This window comes from Tympanuchus pallidicinctus, unplaced genomic scaffold (genome assembly GCF_026119805.1).
Source record: "Tympanuchus pallidicinctus isolate F22 unplaced genomic scaffold, pur_lepc_1.0 scaffold21, whole genome shotgun sequence".
NCBI classification, from domain to species: Eukaryota; Metazoa; Chordata; class Aves; order Galliformes; family Phasianidae; genus Tympanuchus; species Tympanuchus pallidicinctus.
Genome location: NW_026294733.1, coordinates 8,936,394 through 8,960,221, shown reverse-complemented (window position 1 = coordinate 8,960,221; position 23,828 = coordinate 8,936,394). Strand labels below are relative to the sequence as shown.

Sequence of the window (23,828 nt, the reverse complement as noted above, 5' to 3'; positions counted from 1 at the left end):
AGTGGCTGATGTGAGGGCGGAGGTGCCATCTGATTGTTTTTACACTTTTAGCATTTGTGGTTGAGTGTCTAGATCCTTCAGGACTACTGTGTTGCAAGTAGCTGCACATGCAAGCAAAATTGCATATGAAAGACCTTATTGTTATCAGCCATGCTCAGTATTTTATTCTTATTGCACCAAGCGCGGCTTAGTTGTAAGAGAAATCATTTCAGACTCAATTGTATATTGAAGTATTTTATGCCATGTGTGATTTAATACATTGTCATAATCAGGGGTATAACGTGTACTTATCAGTATTTATTAATGTGGCATAAAGAATTTCCTAAGCCAAATGTGAAATTCCGAATTGCACGCACTCATCTCCATCATCACACTGGAATCCATAACTCTTTCAGAGAGGGGAGTCAGCTACTATTGCAGCCAGTCAGTAGAGGGAGCAGATGTGAAGTGAGTTTAACTTCCATGCATTCCTAATATCATCATGGACGATGCTCTCAGAGAAGGTGATATATAAAACTAAGTGATTCTGGCTTATAGCACATGTACCCCCACCACCCTCCAATATTAAATGGCATAAAATATAAAATAAAAAACCATAGCATTTATTATATATGTTAATTCTTTCTGCCTTAACTAGAAATGAAAATCTGAATTTTCACGATTACCCTTTAATGTCTGCCATTCTGCCTGTGGTCTTTGATGCTGCTATATGCTATATGAAAATAAGCATAGACTTAGTTTATAAATTCATGAGCAAAGCCAAAGAGCTAAAATGTAAAAACTGTTTAAATTTTTCTATTTGTTAAGCAGAGGATTATTCTGATGTTCATTGAGTCGTAAGATTTTATTTGCAGACATGGGCCACCTTGTTCTAGAGAAAGACGAGCAAAAGCACACGTGGTTTGGTTACGACAAACCCTTGAGCTGCAGTGGTGGCAAGCTGTCCATCTTCTGTAGACAGCCAATGATTTTGTCTCGGCCCTTTATGCATACTTTTTCTGGCCTCTCCTTTCTTCTTTCCTGGCCCATATCTCACCAGTCTGTTGCTACTGCAGTGCCCTCATGATCAGCCTCTGCACTAGAAGCAAGACTGCATATCTGGGAGGGAGATAGTTTAACAGGCATGAGAACAGTAAGCATGGAAGTGACTTGGTGCGTGTTGGTATGTCTGGCATGTTTGTTGCTGTTAGACTTGCGTTGTGTTTGGTACAGTGGGGGTGCTGCAGGCAGAAGGAAAGCTAAAAATTTATTCACTGTTTTGAGCTCTGAGAAGGAAACCATTAAAAAAAAATTAATTCTGATATAACTCTTCTGGTTTCCCCCCATCCAAAAGTATGTTGTCATTGCAAGTTTGAAGCAATACGCAATTTCTCTTTCTAACCTAGGATGCTGTATAGATGAAATTTCTCGCAGTAGAAGGATCACCCATCTCATAACTCACGTTTTGAATAAAGCATTATGCTTTATACTACAGTCACTGTGTGCATGTAGTGCTGGGCTCCAAGGAGTTGCATATCTAAGCCCAGATGCAGCAATTATCCTGTGTGCATTAATGCAGATTACGCCTTTTGTGAGAGAGACAAAACCTATATGCCAGACAACAGGGAACACTGCTTTAATCATTTAACTGTTAGTAGGTAAGCCTTGAGAAGCTGCTTTCTTCATGAAATTCTCAGAGTACTCTGTGGCTCTTGAGGCTCTAGGGGACTTCTGAAAGTATTTGTCTGTGAAAGAGCAGTTGGCGAGGAGAACATTGAGTGCTCGTGGACGCTTTTCTGATCATGACCTTGAAACAACTATTATGGCATATTGCTTGTAGTATTTTAATGGACACTTAAACAGCATTTGCTGGTTTTAGACTTGCTGCTGAACAGTTGGAAAAGTGCTCCATGGTTAGATCTAATTTAGCATTCAGTGGTCTCTAGATTGGATTTCTTCCTATTAGTCTGGGGACATATGGGTAAGAAGGCTCTGATTAAAGTTTCCTGATAGCTGGTACAATTTCCTCAGCATAAGCTGGAACATTTTTTAAAATACAGTGATCTTATGGTAAGGAAGTCCATGCTCAGTAAATGGGAGTGGCAGTAGGTCCTGTGCAAAAGTGTTCAGATTTTAATTAGAAGGAAACAAATGACATGGAATTGCAGAGCAGATAATATTGTAATTTACTGTTTTGGATAAGACTCATCAGTGTTTCTCAGAAATGTCGCTGTCCTGTTTAAGTATACTGTCACTCTGTAGGCCCAAATTGTTCCACTTTGTTGAGGCAGAATTGTTTTGTGCAAGTACCCTACACCTTCAGGTAGTGCCACTGATGTCAGAAACACTACAGCTGGGTAGAGTAATACTCGGCTCAGCTGTCCCATTTGTCTTTGGTGTATGGGAAATGAGGAATTTGGAACAAGTTCTAGATGACCCAGATAACATGAGAATTCTGTATTTCTGTCACACAAAACAGAGTAAGTGAATAACATTTAGCAGGAAAGTAACCAGGCAAAGCAAGATGGTTTTTAGTTCTTATTATTTTTTTAACTTTACTCCTATTGGGTTAATTTAAATGCTGTTTCTGAAGTATTCATTATTAGCTATCTTATTTAAATAGTTAGTATTCTCCTGTAAATAATCACACAATTGGATTTGTTAAATTACTGATTTCACAAATCTTATATTTTCCTGAATATGCAACCTCAACCAACACAGCAGCAAAGGTTATTGTACAAGTTCAACTATGTGTCTGTATTGTGGAACTGAATCTTTTCCTGGACCGTGTCATTTTCCTTATCCTGTTTGAGTTTCCAGGAGGGAGGATTCTAGGAAGCTGCTGCAGCATGACCCTCATACTTTTCATACATTCTTTTCAGCAATCTGGATCAAGTGCCTTCTGAGAATTTTAGGTCAATTTGGATTTGAGAGACCTATTCTTTTTTCCAGAAGTGGGCGCAGCTGCAATCTGATTTTTTAATATTTTTTTTCATAGTAAACTGCATCTTTCATTTCGTTGAGGTAGTGATCAGTCCAAGCTGTGGAGCAGCACGTGCTCAGTTACCGCTGTTTGTGTAACTGGCACTTGAATGTCAGACGAGTAGGAAGGATTTCAGCTTAAGGTGGAAGTTTTCAAGTAAATGCTAGCTGTTGGCAATTTGAATGCCTGTCCAGGAGGCCTTAAACTAATCTCAGTCTGTCTGGAAACTGGAATACATTTGAATGTCCTTCTCACCTATCTTTCAACTGTCCTGGAATGTGGACAGGCTCTTTCATGAGCCCTTGTGCTTGCCAAGCTGTCTGCCAGTCACTGCACAGGGGGCACAACAAAATGCTGTGCAGCTCTTTCTTTTTCAGCAACCCTGTGACAGATAAACCTGACAGTTGCTCCGCTTGCTCCCAAACGAGCGAACGTGCAGAGCCAGACAGCAGTGAAACAGAGTCAAGTGGCTCAAGGCAGTGAGCCATGGATAATGGGCATCAAGTTTATTAACCACTATTTTTCATACCTAAATAATACGCTTTCCTCTCTGCAACCATATTAAAAGAAACATTCTGGAGGTCTTTTTATTAGTAATACATGTTATGCAACAGAGCACTCTGCTTCCTGGAACCAAAAGTTATAAAATCTCTCCTGTTTCAAGAGATTATATAGCAAAATAAGAGGATGAAATCTCATTTTTCAAACTGGCCAGTATCAGTTTTCACTGAATCCTTTTTTCTTGAGAAAATTCAATTTGCATTCTCACTAGTCATGCAAGTGCTCAGGTGTCCTGATGGTACATCTCGTGCTTGAGATCCCCATGGGTTGCTGGGCAAGCTTTGCAAGCAAGAGGGAATCCCTTGCTGATTTTGTTTTAATGTTACTTCAAGTAGATGTACTCCTGGTGCATATACACATTGAAAGCAGAGGTTTGTGGTGATGCCTAGAGTTTGACGTGTTAATTGATAAAATAACTTCAAAAGCGATGAAAGATTAGTCTTCCAGATCCCATCATCTGACCTGGATTAGAACTGGGACTAGATCTCATCTTGACAAGTCTGACTGACCTTTATTGAAAGTAGTTTTATATGAAGAGGGCAGCTGTGTGTGTGCTGTTAGAATCTGCCACCATCAGTCCTCCCAAACCTCAACCAGTCAGATTTTCTTTATGTTCCTTCTTAGTGTACTTTTTATGCTGTTTCTCCTTGAATAAGTTGTACAATGTTTGGTACTGTCTTAGTTTTTGCAGTTGCTTGGAAATTAGCTCCATGGTAAATTTGCCAAGTCTGAAGTACTTGTATTGAAGTGTAATTATAAAGTGAATCCCAGTACTTAGGAGCTTAAAATAGGATCTACAGTCTACCAAATATTTATTGCATGCTTTTGGAGCTTGTTAAAAGCTCAAAGAAAATCCAGTTAAGCACAAACTCATACAAAATGTTTAAAAAAAATCCTCTAAAGAATGTACATCAATTATAATATTTTGTATTGTATACATTACACTGATATAAACAAAAGTATCATTAAACAGTGATGCAAACATCACATGAATGCCAGAATAAAGATTTGACCGTTTTCCAAGTTTCTTTCTCCTCATAGCAACCTCTTGTGTCGTTTAACAAAGGATGTTTAAAATCTTCTTGTTCTGTGGCGCTAATCATTTTTCTCATGGAGAAGAGAGAACAGGAATGAAATGAGAACTACTGACTAGGTAGAGGTATTGGGAAGCATTTTCACAGTGGCAAGCCAAGCAGCGGAACAGGTTACCCAGAGAAGTTGTGCAGCCTCTATCCCTGAAGGTTTTAAGACCATGCTGAGTAGAGCTGTGAGCAAACAGGCCTGAATTCACAGCTCACCCTGCTTTGGGCAGTCTAACAGGACAGGAAACCTCTTGAGCTTCCTGCCATCATGAATTATCCCGTGAGCCGAGACAGGAATTATGAAGCAAGTGTCTGCTAAAGGCCTCTACATTGACTGCTTTTAGTGAGGTTCCGACAAGTGACCTCCTGAGGTCTGTCACTACCTATGTAGTTTCTGGATTTTGTGACTCTAAATTCTTAGCAAAATGACATAGGGACTTCTCCTTGATTACTCAGAATATCACTAGCTAACAACAGAGCCCTCATCCTTCTACTCCAGGAGAGAATACTCCCTGCACAGACCTGTTTAATAGCTTTAGAATTGTTTTCAAGCCTTTTGCCTCAAGCTTTTTTTTCTTTAGATTTCTGCATTTAGGCTGCCATTGTGATAATATTGCTAAACTCAATAACTGCAGTTAAAGTGAGGGAGGAGCATCTGCTAGACACAGAAATACAATTACAGTCGAGCACTAATGAAAGACTGCAGCAGCATCTGCCTTTCCTGTGTCAGTTCTGTAATCTGTCTGCATGCAGCTTCCCAAAACAACCGCTACTTTGTACGTCAGTGTGTAATTTATTAGCTCTTCTGACGCCAGTCCTCCAAGCTGGCTTCACCTGACAGAAGCTCTCCTAGTTATTATTGCACAAGAAACTAGCTCCCTGGTAGTGCAGGAAGCTGAGAAAATGTTTTTATTCCCCTGTGCATCTGAATTATCATGTGGATATCTGCAGGCATAAATTGGACGGTATTGAATTTGAATAGCCTGAGCCCAGATGCTGTGATACCACGTGCTGAAAATTCTCCAGGTACACGAGTACCACAGGACTGCTTTATGAATGTTGCAGTCTTTTGGGTGAGGAATGAAATGAGGTCTTTAAAATCTCTCCAAAGTGGGACTGTCAAACTTGCTTTTTGACTCGTTATCAGCTCGTGACTTCTCCATTTTAATTTACTTTGAATAAATTTGTCATCACCATCATCCATTTTCCTGAACATGAAGAAACACTTGAAGCTGGTTCAAGCAAGCATGATGATGAGTTCACACTGGGTATTATCAGTTGAAGTGCTGACAGACTCTTTGGTGGTCAGTCATCACATTAGAAAATGTAAATTTTAGTGGATGTCGAAGTATCGTTATGCAGAGAGGCATTCAGATCGCTGTTTTACACTCCAGGCCATTCAGAAACTCTCCTGGAACCTAACAGAATTATTTTGCCAATAAGTAAGCAGGGACACACAGCTCTGTCATTAAGCACAGCTTGTCGGTGACTGCTGGGTTGGCTGTGTGGCTCTTTATATGACTCCATAGTTAGGATCACCGAATGGCTTGGGTCAGAGAGAACTTTAAGGATTACCTTATTCCAGCTCTTAAACCCCCACTTGTATACTGGTGCTTCTGCTGTTGTCCTGTAGTGGATGGCTTTCCATTCCCTACAGTTTTCAAGACAAAACACTGAAAAAGCCATGCTGAAGAAATATTTTGACAGGTCTGTTGTATTGTAACAAAATAGTGTAGCAGGTCTAAGGAGTGCTTTTTGTCAAGCTCCCTTCCTTTGTTACCATACAGTGCTTTGAATGTAGGTGCAGCTTTTGACTAGTGATATTCTATAAAAGGCACGTGTATTGAATTTATATTCTGCTCTTACTTGTGCAAATAACTTCAGCACTCTTCTCCTGTGCATTTTAAATTTGTCTTTTTCTGGTGAGTTCTCTTTTCCCCAGTGGAGTCTGGCCTGTGAGATGTGCCAGACAGTTCATGGGATTCATTTGCCTCGTGTTGTCATCATTGCTAAAACACAAAGCTGGTGAAAGGAAAGTGGTTCGGTGCTGCATTTGTCCCACCCTTTCCTGTGTGCTGGTTACTGCACCTAGGATGATTTCTGGTCCATTGTACAGCAACAGAAACCAACCTGCAGTCCCCAGCGTGTTGGCGTTGCTAGGCTGCTGTTTCAGTTTCTAGTTACGTAGTTATTTGTTGATAGTTTGATTACGTGACTTCGCCGAGCTGAAAATACAAACGTTGTTAAGGGTGAAAGCCAAATCAACATCCCCATTTGCACTTAAAAAACAATTTCTTCCATCATTTTGATTTTGGAGTTCAAAATGTTATTTAAATGTTAATCACTTGAAACTGTGCTTGGGCATATAATTCAATTATGGGACCATCTTAATTATGCAGATGGCGCTTACGAGCATCTGATCCAATTACCGTGCCAATTCAGTACGCGTTCATTCAGAGGGTGTAGCTGAGACACGTTGTTATTTCAGCGTGTGGACAAATTCCCTCTTTCAGGAAACGGGATCACAGAATGGTGATACTGCACTGCTCTGCTCACTGCCTTCAATGGTGCGTAACCACAATGGCTTTCACCTCCCTCCTCTATTCTGTGGTGGTCCTGGACTTGCAAGAGAGTTTCTTTGTATTTATTAAATATCCAGAGGGATGAAAATTGAGAGTTAATGATCTGTCATTCCTCTAGGTAGCATGCAGTTTTATTGCTACTTGACTTCCTAACTTTTTTTTTATTATTTTTAGTGGTGCACCACATCTGGAAGCTGTCTGTAAACCTCATCTGATCAAGCTGATTAAAAAAAAAACAAAAACAAAAAAACAGGAAAATTAGTAAAATTTACCTTCACAGTAAATTGGTGCAACACAAATACCATGCAATTATTGCAAAAATAAGACTCAACATTTAATCTTTCCTCTTATTTTGGGTGCAAGTCCAATGAAAACAAACGCGTAGTCTGTTTTACAACATAGTTCAGTGTTTAGGCAGGTCAGCATTCCTGCTTGCTACAATATGTTTCCTCATTCACCTTTGTGGTTGTTGTTTTTTTCTTTAATCTTATCATTGTAACTGTGGGATCAGCCTCATATATCTAATTAGTAATTAGAGGCCTCTGAGGGCTGACATTTAAGAAGGAATCAATAAAAAGTTGGAATAATACCCATAGAGGATATTTTAAAATAATTGAGTGTTTCGAAGACATAAACCTGAATGCTTATGGCCAAAAGTCGTCCTCTAACTCACAGTAAGGAGGAGGAGAAAAAAAAAAAGGAGTGATTTATTCTGCTTTCTCCTAGTTTTCCACTTTTGTTTCCCTTTCTCACTGATTCTGGTCAGAAATTGGACATTAATCCATGTTATGATCCACCCAGTGTGGCCACATCTGGATTACCATTAAGTGCACCATCTGCCTCTTTAGACTTAGGTACTGCACATATATTGTGTAGTTGAGAGATGGAATAGGTGTTGTCACCTTGGAAAAGCTTTGTAGTACCTGAATTCCCACTTCTAAACAGTCTGCAGAAGCACTTTCCTGTTACAAATTACTTTCTCTGATGCTTAAAGCAGAGTGTGTGCCTCTGTCTGTGTGACTGTGCATAGGATCAGTTTTGCTCATTTTGGTATTTGGTTTATGCAGGAATGTCACTGATTATATCGCCATGAATCCAGTCACTGAAAATTTATGCTAGGAAAACTTGTCACACTGTAAATTCTAATTCCCAGTGTTGGGTTTGTTCGTGTTTTGTTGAAAGACAGAATGAACTTGAATCCTGGGTTGGACTGCAGTTGCAGCTCAGCTTTGCTCTGAGGAGTTAGTAAGTGAGATCAGTGATGACCAGGCTTGCTCTGCACAGGAGTGAGCAGCACCAACACAGCATAATGCTGCTGTGTGCACTTCTTGAGCATTACAAACAGCCATGGTGGTTGTTCACATATATAGAAACAACATTAGCTCAGTTTTAAATTCTCTTATTACTGAGATAATTGTTATTGTTGCTTTATGCTTTGATAAAAGTACTGCTTGCAATGTAAGCTATTACTATCATAATAGAAGAAGATAGCATAAGATAAAACAAAATACATTGTAGCTTCCAGTTTTCTTCTTGTACAACTAAATACCATGCCTGTTGTGGAGCAACCAGTCTGTTAATGTGCATTACCTAAAAACAATGTGGGACCAGTACCCGGACAGGGAGTAGATAGGGATTTGTAGCATTAAGTGTATGTCTGGGGCTGTTGTTCTAAGCTCAGTGGCTGGTTCTGCCTTGCAATGACTCATTAACATGTTCTTTATATAAAAGATAATGTTCAAGCGTAAAAGAGAAATGCATTATGCATGAGAACTGAGATGGAATGAAGATTGCTTTGGTTTAGGCATATGAATGGCTATAAGAATCAAGTTGTAAGGGATGACGTTGATGTTTACTGTTGGAGCAACACCTCAGAAGTCTAATGCATTACACTCTAATCCTAATGTGGAAATTACAGTTATTTCTGATGGAGTCAATGGAAGTTTGGATTAGGTGTCACATAATTAACAGTCACAGAAATGCAGGCAGTAGAGGGGTCATACTAATGCTGGTTATAAAGACTTCAAATTATTTTAGCTATTCGTCCATGCAAAATACAACATCTTTTATCTGTTGTTGCCTTTTTTGGGACCTTCTCTTATCTTACATCAAAATTCTTTCTCAAAGACTTATTGAGAAGAAAATTAAGGTGAATTATTATTGACTGCTCTGTTGGCTAGAGGTGAGTTCTGCTCTGACATCTCATTCCAAAGCACTACACTGCTGTTCTCCTTGAGAAAAGTAGTCTGGGCAAATGTGTCCATCTTCTGCATATTACTATTACTGTAGACTGTCAGTAGAGTAATATGGCTCTGCCAAAACTTTGGTGGGAGCACTGAGGTGTACTGAGTGTTCCAAAAGTTTCAGCAATGGAAAGGTATGCTGCTGTGGAGAGGAAACACTTCCTGAAGTTATACTGTGGAGCAGAAGAAAGCATACTTTACTTGCCCAGTGGGTTGCCCTGTTGTGTGAGTGCTGTGTACGTTTTTGTGAGAACTGAAGCTCCTTGTGCTTAGAGGTGTGTTTAAGACAACAAATTTGCTTGCTGAAGAATGGAAAACATATTTTCCTTTCTACCTATAAATACACTTGTCTTCTCATTTGGTATTACGGTCACAGTATTAAACCCTTCAGACTCATCTACAAAGTAGCAAGAACTGTGATGAACACAGCTGGATTTATGCTATCCACTGTCTGCAGTGCACCATTTTTTTCTGACAGTCATTGAAAAATGTGGATTTGGGCTTCTGTAAGAACAGGTCCTTTCATGTCTGTTTTCCATTTAAGTGTGAAATATCACATAGATAGATGACAGTGGTGATTGTCTCAGAAGGAGATCCAGCTTGTTGCTGGGGTTGTATATACTGTATGGTAGCCAGGACTCTGGCTGGGTAACATAAGAGAACTTGTACAAACATTGTCCAAGATTTTCTGCCCGAACTGATTAATTCTACAAACAGGTTGCTGTGTAAATGTGCAATCTCATAAATAAATAAAAGGATCTCAAAACATCTTTGTGCTGCTTTTCCAAAGCTGCACAGAAATCTGACATAACTGGAATGCAGTCTTTTCAGAGAACTGTGGGACAGTGGAATTGGGAAGGAACCTCAGGCCAATCAAACTTAGAACCTTTGCTCTAAGCCAGGTCGGCTCACTGAGTCAGAGCAGGCTGCTCATATTGAAAACTTCCACTGATGGAGGCTGCACTTCTCTGGTTAATCTGTCGCACTTCTTGACTGTCCTCATGCATGAAATGAGTTGCCTTTCTGTTAGCTTTAGACCAGATCCTATGTTTCTCTCCTTTTGTCTCTGAGAAGAATCACATTTTCTGTTCTTCCATGATCAGATTAACCCTGCACTGCTTATCACAAGTTGTCAACCTTCAGAAATTTCAGTTCGACTTAAGACAGCTGCTGGCTACAAGAAAATTGAAAAAAGGGCTCTTCTCATTGAGGGCTTTGTGTGTGTGTGTGTGGAGGAGTAAGGGGGGAAGTGTTTGCCATTTCTGAGTATATTAAGCTGGAGGCTTCTTTAAATATTTGTTTGGAATTTTGAGTACTAATGTTGCCAGTGTTTTTTTTCACCTTTGCAAAGTTGCAAGCAAATGATGATGTTTAAATGTGGTTTTGGTGACCGTGTTAATATCTTTTAGATTTAACCCCAAAGTTCACTCTATCTTTATTTGATTATTCTAAGATTAGTGAATTATAAATCTTTCCTCTCTTTCCAGGCTTCTCAATGCCAATAAGATCAACTGCCTGAGGGTAAACACGTTCCAAGGTCTGCATAATCTCAAACTGCTATCTCTTTATGACAACAAATTGCAGACCATCAGCAAGGGGCTTTTTGCACCTCTCCGATCGATTCAAACTCTGTGAGTATGCAAGCGTATTGGAAATGACAGCTCTCCCCTTTTCCCCAAAGATGTCACCTGTCTTTACAAAGGCTCTGCATCTGACACTAAGATAATTTGGAAGAGACATTGAGGTAGTAGCCCCTCCTTTTCTGGCAGAAGCAAAAGGAACAGGCAAAAGAGAACTGTTGCGTGAATTCAGCACAGATACCCATCGACACAGCCTGCCCTTAGTAATCTAAATGTCTACGTGCTTAAAGATACTGAATTCATTCATTCATGCTGTTTGTTGGAAGATAATACACACATTTGACTCTGCACAATATATGAACAGCAGATTCTGTTAAAATCCTTGCCTACCAGTTTTTAGTGAGCTACTGAGTTGGTGTCTCTCTTCACTGGGGCTGAGTTCTTCTACTCATAAATCCTGAAATTATATTTCAGCTGACATCCCATTTCAGAGGAAATAATGATTGTATTATTTAATACATTAAGAAAATCCCCTAAACATTTTCTGAGACTCTTTGAATTGGAGTCATTAGGAGAAGAGCATTTGGAAGCAAAATTGGAAGCAAATAAATAGAAATGGCTGGATAACTTTATGGAGGGTTTTATACTTCATCAGAACTGAATTGCCAGCCTGATGTAAATGAAAAACAAGAAACAACTCCCTCACAAACAGTATTGTGTATGGCTGTTTAGATATGTTAATTCCTGTATAGGTATAAATCTCATATGCAGACAGAAAAGTAGGAGGGCTGCTCCGAAAGTAATGCCTCCTATTTTATTACATCGGCCAGCCACATCAGAATGTTGGCGTCAGGTGGTGGTAGGGCTGAACCTTCCTGCCAATATTTCTTACATTCTGTTGCCATGTGACAGATGTCAGAGAAAATGGTGTCTGACCTGGAAGTGTGTCTAAAGCAAAGGTGTAGAATTGAATGCAGAAAAAAATGGCATCCACTTATGTTCATTGATTCTTGCTGCATGTTTATGGAGACCAAACAGCGGATGTAGCTCAGGGAGGAGTGCGTGATGCATTTCAGCAGTGGCGGCAGTAACAGTGGATCACCTCCACTGATGAGATTTCGACAAGTTCAGCATGCATGCTCTTGTTCATCACTGGTCAAAATGCAGTGCTAATGGTAGTGACTCTGTTGAAAAATAGTGCTTTGTAGCTGAGAATTTGTTCTGTCAAATAGTGTTATTATGCTCTTTATAGCCGTTGCTGTTTCCATGGAAATAAATAGGAGGCATTAATTTTGGTGTGACCTACGTGTTTGTACAGATGATAAAAATACACTAGCAACAACAGACCAGAGTTATGTCCTCACAAGAACTTTATACCTCTGTCCAAGCCCACATTTAAACATTTCTCTTTTAGCTTTCGCAGTTATCAGAAAGCCTTGTCCTGCTCCCCTGGAAATTAGAGGATGGGTGCAAGTTCATTTAACTGACATCAGAATCAAGCTCTGAGTAAAACCTGACAGATTCCCAGTGTACTGTTCAACTTTGTAAAGCAAAAAAAAGTAATAACAGCAACAGATAAATGCTTTTTTCTCCAAGGAAATTTTGAGGACTTCTATTAACAAAGTGTAACCATCCAGTTAAAGTGTGATATACTGTGTATTCCTGTGGGAAATGTGCAAATTTTGGTGAGGGACAGAGCCAAGTCTTATTTTTTATAAATAATCCAGGCAAAACCAGGCAGAAATACATGTAAGGAGAATTCTATTAGGCACAGTGATCATATGCAAGTATCAATTCCACTCTTATTTACTCACCTTTTGATCCTTAGAAAACTGAGCTTGCCAATGAAATTTATTTTAAAGCAGAGTGCACGCTGATCTCTCAGCTCAGGTGCATTTAGATGGGTGCATTTCCCTCTCAGTTGATCACATCAGGCTTTCAGGTGAAAACACCGCACGTTGTGCACAGTCAGTCCGTGTCCTTTAAAGCAGGCTTTGCTATATTAATTTTTGTTTCCTCCATGAACAAACTTACAACAGACTTAATAAGCTACAAAACGTGATAGCTCGCAGAGTCCTGCCATTCATGTGAAGCTCTGTGGTTTCCTCCAGGCCCAGGTTTTTGGGAGCTTATTCAATTACTCTTCAGGTTTGCATTTGCGAAAAACAGTGATGGAGTACAGTGTCACAGGTCACTTCTGATTAAACATCCCATCCTTCTCTCAGACATTTAGCTCAGAATCCATTTGTGTGCGACTGCCATTTGAAGTGGCTGGCTGATTACCTGCAGGATAATCCGATAGAAACCAGCGGCGCTCGATGCAGCAATCCGCGTCGCCTTGCCAACAAACGAATCAGCCAGATCAAGAGCAAGAAGTTCCGCTGCTCAGGTAATTCATTTATCCAGGCTGTACTGCACTTTCAATTCAGAAATAAGCAGGTCCAGAGAGCCCGCTAATCGAATCTGCAGGGCAGCATTTGCTATAATGGATATTATGGAGCATCTTTTAAAATTAAATTTGGAAAATTCAGTTAGTTCTTCAGAAAGCCAATTACCTTATGGATTTATAAGAGAAAAAGAAAAAAAGAAAGAAAAAAAAGGGAGCCTATAGCTGCCTTAAAGCAAAAGAAAAAAAGAGAAAAGTTGTGACATTTAATTTATTTAATTTTAGAAGAATTTCTAAGTTATAAAATTGAGGAAATCTCAAAGTTATAAATCTGAGGAAAACAAAGTTTTATAGGAATGTCATATTTCAAAGGGGTAAAAATCTCAATTGACATATTTTAGAGGGGTAGAACCAGTGTAGAATTTCATTTTGTATTCAGGTGGAACTCTTAATGACCCTAATCACAGCTCAGCTTAAGCTCTCTCTGAAAGGCTGAGAGCAGCATGGGTGAGGGTTTTATTCAACTGGCAGCAGGCTCCTGTGGCCTGGGATGTGGGTGAGCAGGATTTAGGGGATGGTGTTGATTCGTAAACTGTCATAAATTTTTGATATCCACAAGTATCTTGCATGAATTCACATAAAGCTCATCAAAGTTTGTAAGATTTCTGTCTCTATTAAGTTTTATATCGTGGCTTTTATCAGTTTGTGCAGAGATGTTTTTTTTCTTGTGAGCCAGATGAAAAACTGTTTCCACTTGAAAATAACCTCCAAAGTAACATAAACACCTTTTACTCAACCCTGTCTGGTTTTTATTTATGGTCCAGCTATCAGTGAAAGGACATTTATTGCCTTATACAGCACAACTGAGCAGACTGCTTTTTCATGTATTTTTTTTCTACTGGTTGGTTTGTATATATATTATGTTATTGCATTTCTTGTATACTGTAAAGACAAGCAGGTTTCATTGAGGGAATCTATTAGTGTGTACTGAGAAGAAAAATGACTGTTATTGATGGAGTAACTTGCAGTGTTTTCTACAAAAATTACTGTGATTTTTGTCTTTTCCCTATGAAAAAAACAAAACCAAACCAACAGCCATGATTAATCGTGTTCCTGGTGCTAAAAGATTGATGACTCTAGATGGGGATGCAGCATGAAACCAAATGGCAGCAGCCCAAAACAAGCTATTGTGCTTTGGGTATCTCTGCAAGCAATATGCTGAGCTAAGCCTTCTTTTTATGGGGAAAATAAAATAAAGATAACTTCATCTGCAGTCAGATTGTCTTGGGCATGCTTGTTAAAGTCTTCAATCATTTGTGACTCAAGCCACGAAATTTATAACTAGAATTGAAATTATGACATACTTTCATTGAGGTTTTTGGGTGTCTATTATAGTAACAAGTTAATTAGTCAGTAATGTTTATCTGTAAACAAACTTGAAATAAAAATGCATAAATATAATTCAGAAAAAAAAGTAATCTGCAGAAACAAATCGGTATAAATCTGTACCCAATTTGCCATGGTTACCTTCTTCTGCCTTTATTAATAGAGAAATTTACGTTATGTATGTGCACGCATGCCTCTAACAATGGTGCAGTCTATTGGATAAGGCAAACACCATCTGATATCAGTTATGAAAGGTCATAGCTGAGAAGAGCAACAATGCAGAACACTATACCTGGTGATGTTGAGAATAATATTTTGTGAGAGTTCTTATCTTGGGAGTCCTTTCCTTAAGGCATTAGTCTGTTTTTTCCCTTGCTCTCCAGTTCTGTAAGTATATCAAAACCACATGGAAGAGGCATAAACCTGACTTATGAAGGAGGAGGGCAGGGATTGTACAGCTTCAGAACAAAGATTTCAACTGGATGAAAGCTAATTCTATTGAAAAGCTCAATAGAGGAGCTATCCTTGCTTGTAGAGTTTCCAGATGGCGTTGAGATACACTGAACCTGACTCACTGCTCACATGGGGTGGGGAAACATCTCATGATTAAGAAGAATCTTAGTTTGTAAATCAATCCAGAGAACAGACATCCTTGGCACCTCTTCTGCTCATGTTGTCCCTTTGAATCACGGCTGTTTCAGATGTTGCATGCAGCAGGAATTTTCCATGTTTTCATTTTGAGGAATATGTGACCCAGGATTTAACACAGCACGTCTCTGTGCAGAAAAGTCCACGAGGTATGAATCTTCATCATTCAGACAGCCTGTTGAGCAGTGCTTTCTGTTACCCAGGAATGATCCCCCACAATCCCACTGAGACGGCAATGCTTAGTAACTTGTCAGTGACCTCGATGGATGTGGGATTTCCCCATTGGTTTTACATCTTTTGCTCAGTGTTTAGGAAAAGAGTTTTTATATTAAATCTTTTCGTAAATGTTCATCTCTTTGCTTAGAGGTTTCTTGTTTCAGGGTCCAATATTTTCATGCAATTTAATATGTTTAATTAATGTTAGTAGCCAGAAGTTAGTCTTGCAGGGGAAAAACCATTGAATATGTGAGTTAGTTAAGGAAGCAGTGTGAGGGGTGTAAACCTGGACTGGTCTTTGGCCTAGGAGAGGTTGATGAGGATGCACAGAAATTGCCAGTGTGACCATCATGCCCATGAGTTACATCAGTGTGAAAATGTAAAGACATACCAAGAAAATAAGGTCAAGAGTATGCATTCAGCAGTGTGGATGGGCTAAACAGAATGGTATTTAATTAATTATGTGTAACTGTGAGGACAAAACTATGCAGCACAGCAAAGAAGAAAAGAAAAATCTAGCAAACTTAGTTCTGCATATTGTTTCTTTCATGTTTTATTCCAACTTCCCACCATCCTTTAGATAGTCTTTAGCAAGAAGAACATGCTTTCTTCTTTAATTTATCAAGGCAGTTCTCCCAGATGCTGTTTCCTTTCTGAACATGACTCATGCTTTTACCGATAACGATGAAGCAACATCTGCAAAGGTTATGAGTAGCCATAGGAAGCAGATTCTGTGCAACAGGTAGGTAATGTACATAATTCCTTTTAAAATGAGAATTGGAAGCATTATAGCATGAAATGAAGTAACAGCAGGAAAAGGGGCATGTTTTTGCCCAAGGCAGTGAGACTGGCAAAGCTGTTGGATATACTATCTGAAATGTTTAAGCCTCAAATTGCAATAGATACTATTTCTTGTGTTTTTCTGCCGTCAATCAAATGTGATGCACCAAAATAGTAATAAACCTCCCTCTTGTTTAACTGTCTCCCCACAGTTATAGTATTTGAGTCTAAAAAATAGGGTTGGTTTTGTTTGTTTGTTTGTTTGTTTTTTGCAAGAGGAGCTGGAGAAATGAATGGTAATAAATTCTGTCTTCCGTTTTGAAGATGGAGATACTGTCATTTTTCAATGGCAGCGGTAAAATTCTTACGATCATTTTTGTTTTGACTGTATCTGCCCACTGGACTTAAAGATCCAATGGGATTTTCGTGTTTTGGGTCACTGAAGGCTTCCATTTTTAGTAAGAACAGGAGAAAAGAACAACAACATCTTCTGACCAGTAGAATTGGGCTAAGTTTTCTGCACAGCAGTTTTGTTTCCTAAAGCAGCGCTGGGCTTCAGGTGGAAGGGAAATGAATCTATGAGCAGATTGTATTGTCTCTGTGGTAGCTTATTGTCACTTCAAGAGCTGGCAGGATTCTTGATTGCTATGTGACACTGGATGAAATAGATTTTGCAGAGGGCTGCTCAACTATTCAGTTGTGTATCTTTTGTTCCCTTCAACATATTTGTATTTTTCAGTGTATTGTGTATTTAAAAAGTGATGGAAGTTTTACCTGCTGACCATTTTTTATAAAGATCAGATCATACACGTGCCTATGAGCATCACATCACCAAAGTTTTTTTAGCAATAGAAATCTTAGAAACAAGGTTCCTATTAGAAGTACTAAGAATTAAACTGTCTTCTTGCTCCCTCTTGAATTAGGGCATAGCTCGTATTTAAATGTTCTAGATAGTTCTAGACAGTGCTGTGCAAGTCAAAAGCACCTGGAGTAATAGGAGGAGGCCAACAAACCATCTGCCAGCACAGTTCTCTCCTTTTTGGATGCTGCCTCTTTTTAACCTGAGCCCAATCAAAGTCAGCCTCTGCTGTGCTTACAAATCTAGAGCTTTCACATTTAGGGCCGGTGTTGTATCTCTGGTGGTATCCATTGTTACTGGACAGCAGTACAGCAGAGGATGTACTCATGATTTTCAAAGGTATTTGGTAAACTCTCTTGCTAGGAATTGCAGCTTTCCCTCTAGTTCCTTATGTGTCTTTTCCAGTCTCTGTATTTATACATATTGATACCTCCTGGTTTACCTGTCTACACTGGAGCAGAATTCCTACACTTGCCATCACCTGAAATGTCATCCTCTTTTCTTCTGCACTGTTTCAGCCTTAGAAGAGTAGAACTGCAGTGGACATAGTTTTCCCAGCCAGGAGAAAACAGGCTGCACATCAGGGCTTTCTGCCCAGAGTCATGTTTCCTGCCCCTTGTTCCCTCTAGGTTCTTCAGTTCTCTGATGTTACAATATGTCAACGTTTAAGCTCTTGGAGCTCTCAAAACAAAATGGTGCAGTGTATTGTTGCTCCTCAACTAGTGTTAAGAAGTCCAGAAAGGCAAGTGAATTTCATCCAGCTCTTACATAAATAATTTATCTGATTGAAACACTCCCTTGTCCCATAATTTACAAATCATTCTAATGACAGCTTTGCAAATTCCTTCCGTTTTTAGTAAGCAAATAGTCATTTACTGACTATGTAGGCGTATGGCTGTCCTTAGCATTTTCTGTTTGATGAAAAGCACTGATATGCACCTGCTCATCTGCTTTGCTGCAGTGCTGCAGTGACGCATGCTCAGGGAATCACAATTTGGCCTGTCCCCAGCGCGCTGCTCTCCAGCAGCTCCTGACTGAGTGGGCACTGAACTCTGATGGCTCGGGGGTTTGTCCGTGCTGGAGCTGAAGTGGTGGGCACTGGCAACCCTGCACAAGATGCACAGGACTACTGAGGCCAAGCTCCGACACTTTTCCTCACTTGGGCTTTGGCTTGAGCACAAGTGGGAGGAATATGAATCACTTCTGATCTGGACAACTGGAAAATTAACAGCACTCAGATTTTACTTTTTTACTTTTTTTTTTTTTTAAATTCAGTTGAAGTATGCTGTGTGATTTGGTTTTCTGGTTGCTTTTTTTTTGGGGGGGGGGAGCGGGGAAGAGAGTCCTGCAGTTAATTTGTTTTCTGAAAAGGCAAAAAGGCTCTGCAAAATCATCTTCAGAGTCTGAATATGGCAAAGCTGAGGATATTTGTGCATAAGGATAATTGTGTCTAATTGGAATGCTGTTTAACAGCGACAAATCACCTGCAGATTAAATCTTGTATTTAATTCATACTTATGAGCATGAAGTCTTCACTGTTCTCTGTGACTGAGTATATTTGAGCTTTGTTTTGCATGACATTTTTATGAAGCAAAAGTCATTGGGAACCCAATGTGCCTGCTATGTACAGAGCTAGGAGAAGGAATGGCAAGGCACAGATGCATCCTCATCTCTTGGGCATGCAATAATGCAACTGTTTTAAATTCTCCATGTGTGGAATGCAGAGCAATAGGGATTCCTCATTTGAGATCTGAATTGTCTTCTGCTGATGCCTTCCCTAGCTATGACAGAAGCTGACTGGTTACAGTTTGTGCCCTTCTTCCCCTTACAAGTGGTGCCTTCTGGTGGGTTTGGTTAGCAGGAGATGGGGCCAAAATCACATTGCTGTTGGCGTGTATTGAGATTAAGTTGACAGACACTCATCAGAGATGCTAAATTTAGCACTTTTTTGTGCATGTAACTTGAATATGAATACTTGAACATGAAGTCACTTGAATATGATAAAGAAAATAATTGGGGAGACATTGGCATGAAGAGACCCAGTCTTCTGCAACCATTGCTAGAATGTTTGGGCTTTCAAATGGACAATAAATTTGCCTCTGCCTGTTTGGAGACTACAGCAGTGTCCTGAAGAAGTATAACATTGTGGGACAGTTAGACATTGGGAATTTCTTTTTGAAATATTATTTACTGTACCTAAGACAAAGCAGCATGCTTCCCTGATTGCTACTCCATTTGCCAAAAAAAAAGAAAGAATGAAAAAGAAGAAAAGCTCTGTTCCTGCATATTTTTTGCAGTAGTCTTCAACGTGCTGAGAGGCCAAAATATACTTGTGGAGAATTTCACTTCTCATGTCTTTTGGGGACGTAAATTAGGATTTTGGCAGACCACTCCTGGTGTGCTGGTACCTCTAGCTCATTGCTATTGCTGATGAGCTTGCTGATGAATTTACTTGAAGAATGCCAGAATTGCTGCATTATTAAACAGGTGTAGGAATAAGGATATGAAACTCTGAGCCTTTCTTGGCTAGAGACATACAGAATTACTAGCAGAAATGCCAGTCATATGACTAATTGCTAAATATATGGGGTCTGGCTTCCAGTGTTATGGATGCTTTGAACAAATCATAGAAGCAAGTTAATAATAATGTCCATTGTGCCCTTCTGCATGGGTAACAAAAGAAAATTAATAATCCAACTTTTGCATCATTTAGGGCTGTGTCTAATTTGGCAGCTTGTGGGAAGGTTTATCTTTAGGTTTCCCCCAAAAGCTGCTAGTTTGACTTTCAATGCTGTTAAGGAAACAAACCCACACATAAGGTGGCTGAGTTAACACTGTACATAGTTTCTGGAGTTTGCAAGTGTTTGTGTGTTGTTGTTCTCTGCAGTAATGCTGGTTCACAGCAAAATGTACAAACTGAAGCAGAGCTCCTTGCTCTATTATCTGTCATCTCTGCCCAAGTACTCCCATTGTTCTCTCCGTAGGCAGTGAATAATCTGCTTGATGCTGACTTTGTGCTTTGGGCAGCACAAAGCCCTTAGTCAGGAAAGTGACGTTTTATGTTTTTAAGGCACAAGTGTTGACCTTCATTGAAGACCATCAAAATGTTCTGAGCAGTTGCAGAGGACAGGCACTTCCTCTCATTCATGAAGCCTGCAAGAACATTTGAGATGTGACTTTCAAAAGCACTCATCACTGGCATAGCTCTGCAGACATTAAGTCAATGGGAGTTTTATTTCAGAGGGAGCAGTCAAGCCAAAATGGAATGCCCTACTTTATGTGTTAAAGCTGCAGGAATGAGTTACAACAAAGCTGTTCGAAATAATCAGGGATGTAGAAAAAAACAACTTTTATGCCAAGAAGCAGAACAAAATACTCCTGTTTGCCTTAATATTTCTTCAGTGGCTTACGTGTGCTACCTTGTCTGCCATGTTACAAAGTACAGACAAAAAAAGCAAGGCAAAGCAGTTGTGATTACAGGTCATCGGTGTAAGTGCCACTAGCATGAAAGGCCACTGGGAGCTGAGAGTGGCTCACAGGGAGCTTAGAGAGGGTTGGCTGCCAGAGGTTCACTATCAGCTCAGAGTCTCCTCTTTTAGATACAAACTGTGGTATTTCTAAGGTTGGATTTATATAAATGGGGAGAACTGAAATGGAATTTGCACTGGGAGACGCACCATGAGCGTGTAAGTAGCTAATAAAGAGCAGCACAGCTCAGTCCTTCACATGTGGTGGGAGATGCACATCGTTTCTGGAGAGAGCTATTAGCAGTGCTTTGGTAGCAGTTTCTGTCATACTAGTTCTGTCTCTGAATTTGCCCGGGCTCTGTTCTTGTACACTAACCCCAATTGTGCTCCAGGGTGTTCTGCAGTTGTAGCATAAAGGATGACCTCTTGTATCCAGCACCTTTTTGCATGGGCGGAGTGGAGAGCAGCTCTCAGTGAACCTTCAGCTTGTGCTTCTCCATGCTGCTTCCTCTCAACGCTCTTCTCTCTTTGGCGCTGCCTAACTCTGACTCTGGCTGTCCATGGGGTTTTCCTTTGTGCTTGATCTAACCATGTGGTAGAACAATACAAATTGAACATGGTTCTGTCAAGCACCATGGAAGGCTGCATACTCCCTGCCGCATGGCATGCTGGGATACTTCTGCTGTTTTCAGAACCATCAAAAGGTGAGAGATTCCCCTTTTCTCACAGGAAAAGTCAAAAAGGTGATGTGTGTTGCTTAACCAGACTCCAGGCACCTGTGGACTGCTGGGGGGACCCTGGTGATGTTGGGTCTGACTTTCCAAAGGGCTTGCATGCTGAATAACCGTTTCCAAGTAATTAATCTGTTTAGTTGCTCTTAGAAGGAGAAAGTGAGGCATCCTGTTGGTGAATAAGATTCAAGGGTGGCTCCAGTCATACTTACAGAGATGAAAACTCTTTTTTGTCTACTTACCTTATGAATAATGTAAACTGCATCTCTATCTGAGCTGTCCTGTGAGTCCTTCTGCTTGAGGGACTTTTTGGATGCCGTGTTGTGTAATGAGATGTCTGATGCTTAATGTAACCTTGGACCTGATTTGAGCAGTCTTACTGTGCTGGCATTTCATTATGAAGAAGTATGCTGCAGAAGAACTTTAACCTACAGAAGACTCTGCAAAGCATTATATCTTATCATGAAATGACACGGGTCATGTGGCCTGTATGGAAGCAGTTATCCAATGATCACATAGCGCAGAGCTGAATCAACATACTCTAATGAGCCCTTTTGGATCAGCCAGCATAGGTAAGACCTTTAATGTACTTCTTCCTAACTTTCCTCCCAGAAGTTATTACACATATTTCATAAAGTACTTTGAGGGCCTTGTGCAGAAGTTTTCTTGTATGGAAATGCTGTGTAATCTCACAGAGCTGCTGCATACCTGTTGTGGAGCATCAGAACGAGGACATACGTGATTTTTAGATTTTCTGTGTAATTACAGATAAGAATTAATGCTTTGGATGGGAAATGATATAAAACAATGTACATCCTGTGTTTTTTTTCCTCTGAAAATGTATGAAAGTTGTGATCAAGTGGTTAAGTAAAGAAGTAGATGTCAGGATGTCCTGGGGTTTTCGCCAAGTGTTAGATCCGTGATGTCCGTGATCTTATTTTTGCCAAATTTCAGACAGTTGGATCTATGTTTTATAGAAGGAAAATATCAGGTCAGCCATCATGCCTTGAATAAAAATAGCTTGATTTTTTCCAGAGCGCATCATTCAGCACTCCTTTTGAGTCTTTTTGGAATTGCTCATTTTTAAAAACTGAAATCAGGTTTTCTAAGCAATTGCTTACAAGAGCAGAAAAAGCTCTTTATCTGTGCTGCCTAATTTCTCTGTGTGAGTAGTAGAGAGGCCCCTGAAATATGTGAGTGCTTGGAAATGTAGTGTTTCTTTATCATGGTACTGCTGTTCTGTAAAATGGCATTTGGTGTTGCTCACTGATGCTGCATGAATTACAATGCACTGATACCTGTAGCAATGTCACGTAGATTGTGAAATGAAAATGTTATCAGTGTAACTAGCAATTCAGATAAATAGCATTACCCTCAATAAAATACATGCCTTGCTCTTGCCTTGGCTCCTCATAATACCGATATTAAAATTACTTCTTCCTTTTGGAAATTACTGAAAACTCCTGGTCATGTTTTACATTCAGCCAGGCTTCACAGTGTTCTCATCTACACTGCACGTGTGCTTTCACATCTAATAAAATGACCAAATGGCAGCTCTGGAATAGTAAAAGTCAAGTGTGTTCTCTGTGCCTCTTTTCCATGGCTTTCCACGGGTGATTTTAGGAAAAGCTCTGCATGCATGGGTTGTTGATCGTGCTTCCTGATTCCTGTCATATCCACTCAGAGCCCTGTAGCAATGCAGCAATAAAGATAGCAATGGGTGTATGTACCTAACTAGTTGTGCAAGCAGATGGCTCCATTTCGTATTAGTATCCCAGATGGGAATATCTTAATAGAGCAGCCACCTGTCAAAGTGACCTCAAGGCTCAGGTCAAACAGTAAATTTTGTTTAGCTGTTGGCAGATGATTCCTGCTTTCTCACGGCCTAATGGGTGACTAAGTACTTGCTGAGCGTATTTGTGCCATTGAGAACTTCTGACTGTGCCTACCTGGGTAATTCGTATTCAAACCTTTATTTTATAAAATATTTTTATAAAGTTAAATAAAATGCAACAAGGAAGGAAGGAAGGTATGAAGGTCCCTTCCTCTCCTACTGAGTTGAGAGGGCTTTCGCCTGCTGTGTGGAGGCAGTGCACTGATGGCCGCATGACAACAGCTTCCCATGGCTGCTGCAGGCTGGAAAGTTATACATCATCAGGAGTGTCAGTATGATAAGCCAAAATGAGGTAAATATCCTTTATTGACTCTGCCAAAAAGCTTCTATGAAAGAAAAAAAAAAAGAAAACCATCACCCTCTGATGTTATATACACTCTTTTCTCCTTCACAAAACGTCCCACTTACTTTCTCCTCCTTCTCTGTTTTCCTTAGGAATATTAATCCTGTA

At 39.9% G+C, this 23,828-nt stretch overlaps 1 protein-coding gene across 3 annotated transcripts in view; it reads left to right on the top strand.

Moving 5' to 3' along the window:
- Positions 1 to 23,828, top strand: part of SLIT3 (slit guidance ligand 3) — a 474,748-nt gene that overhangs the window by 339,971 nt on the left and 110,949 nt on the right. For all 3 annotated transcript variants that reach the window (XM_052684870.1, XM_052684871.1, XM_052684872.1), the window contains 2 exons: positions 10,918 to 11,061; positions 13,236 to 13,399. In XM_052684870.1, the coding sequence (XP_052540830.1) occupies positions 10,918 to 11,061; positions 13,236 to 13,399 (308 nt within the window). The remainder of the gene's footprint in view (positions 1 to 10,917; positions 11,062 to 13,235; positions 13,400 to 23,828) is intronic.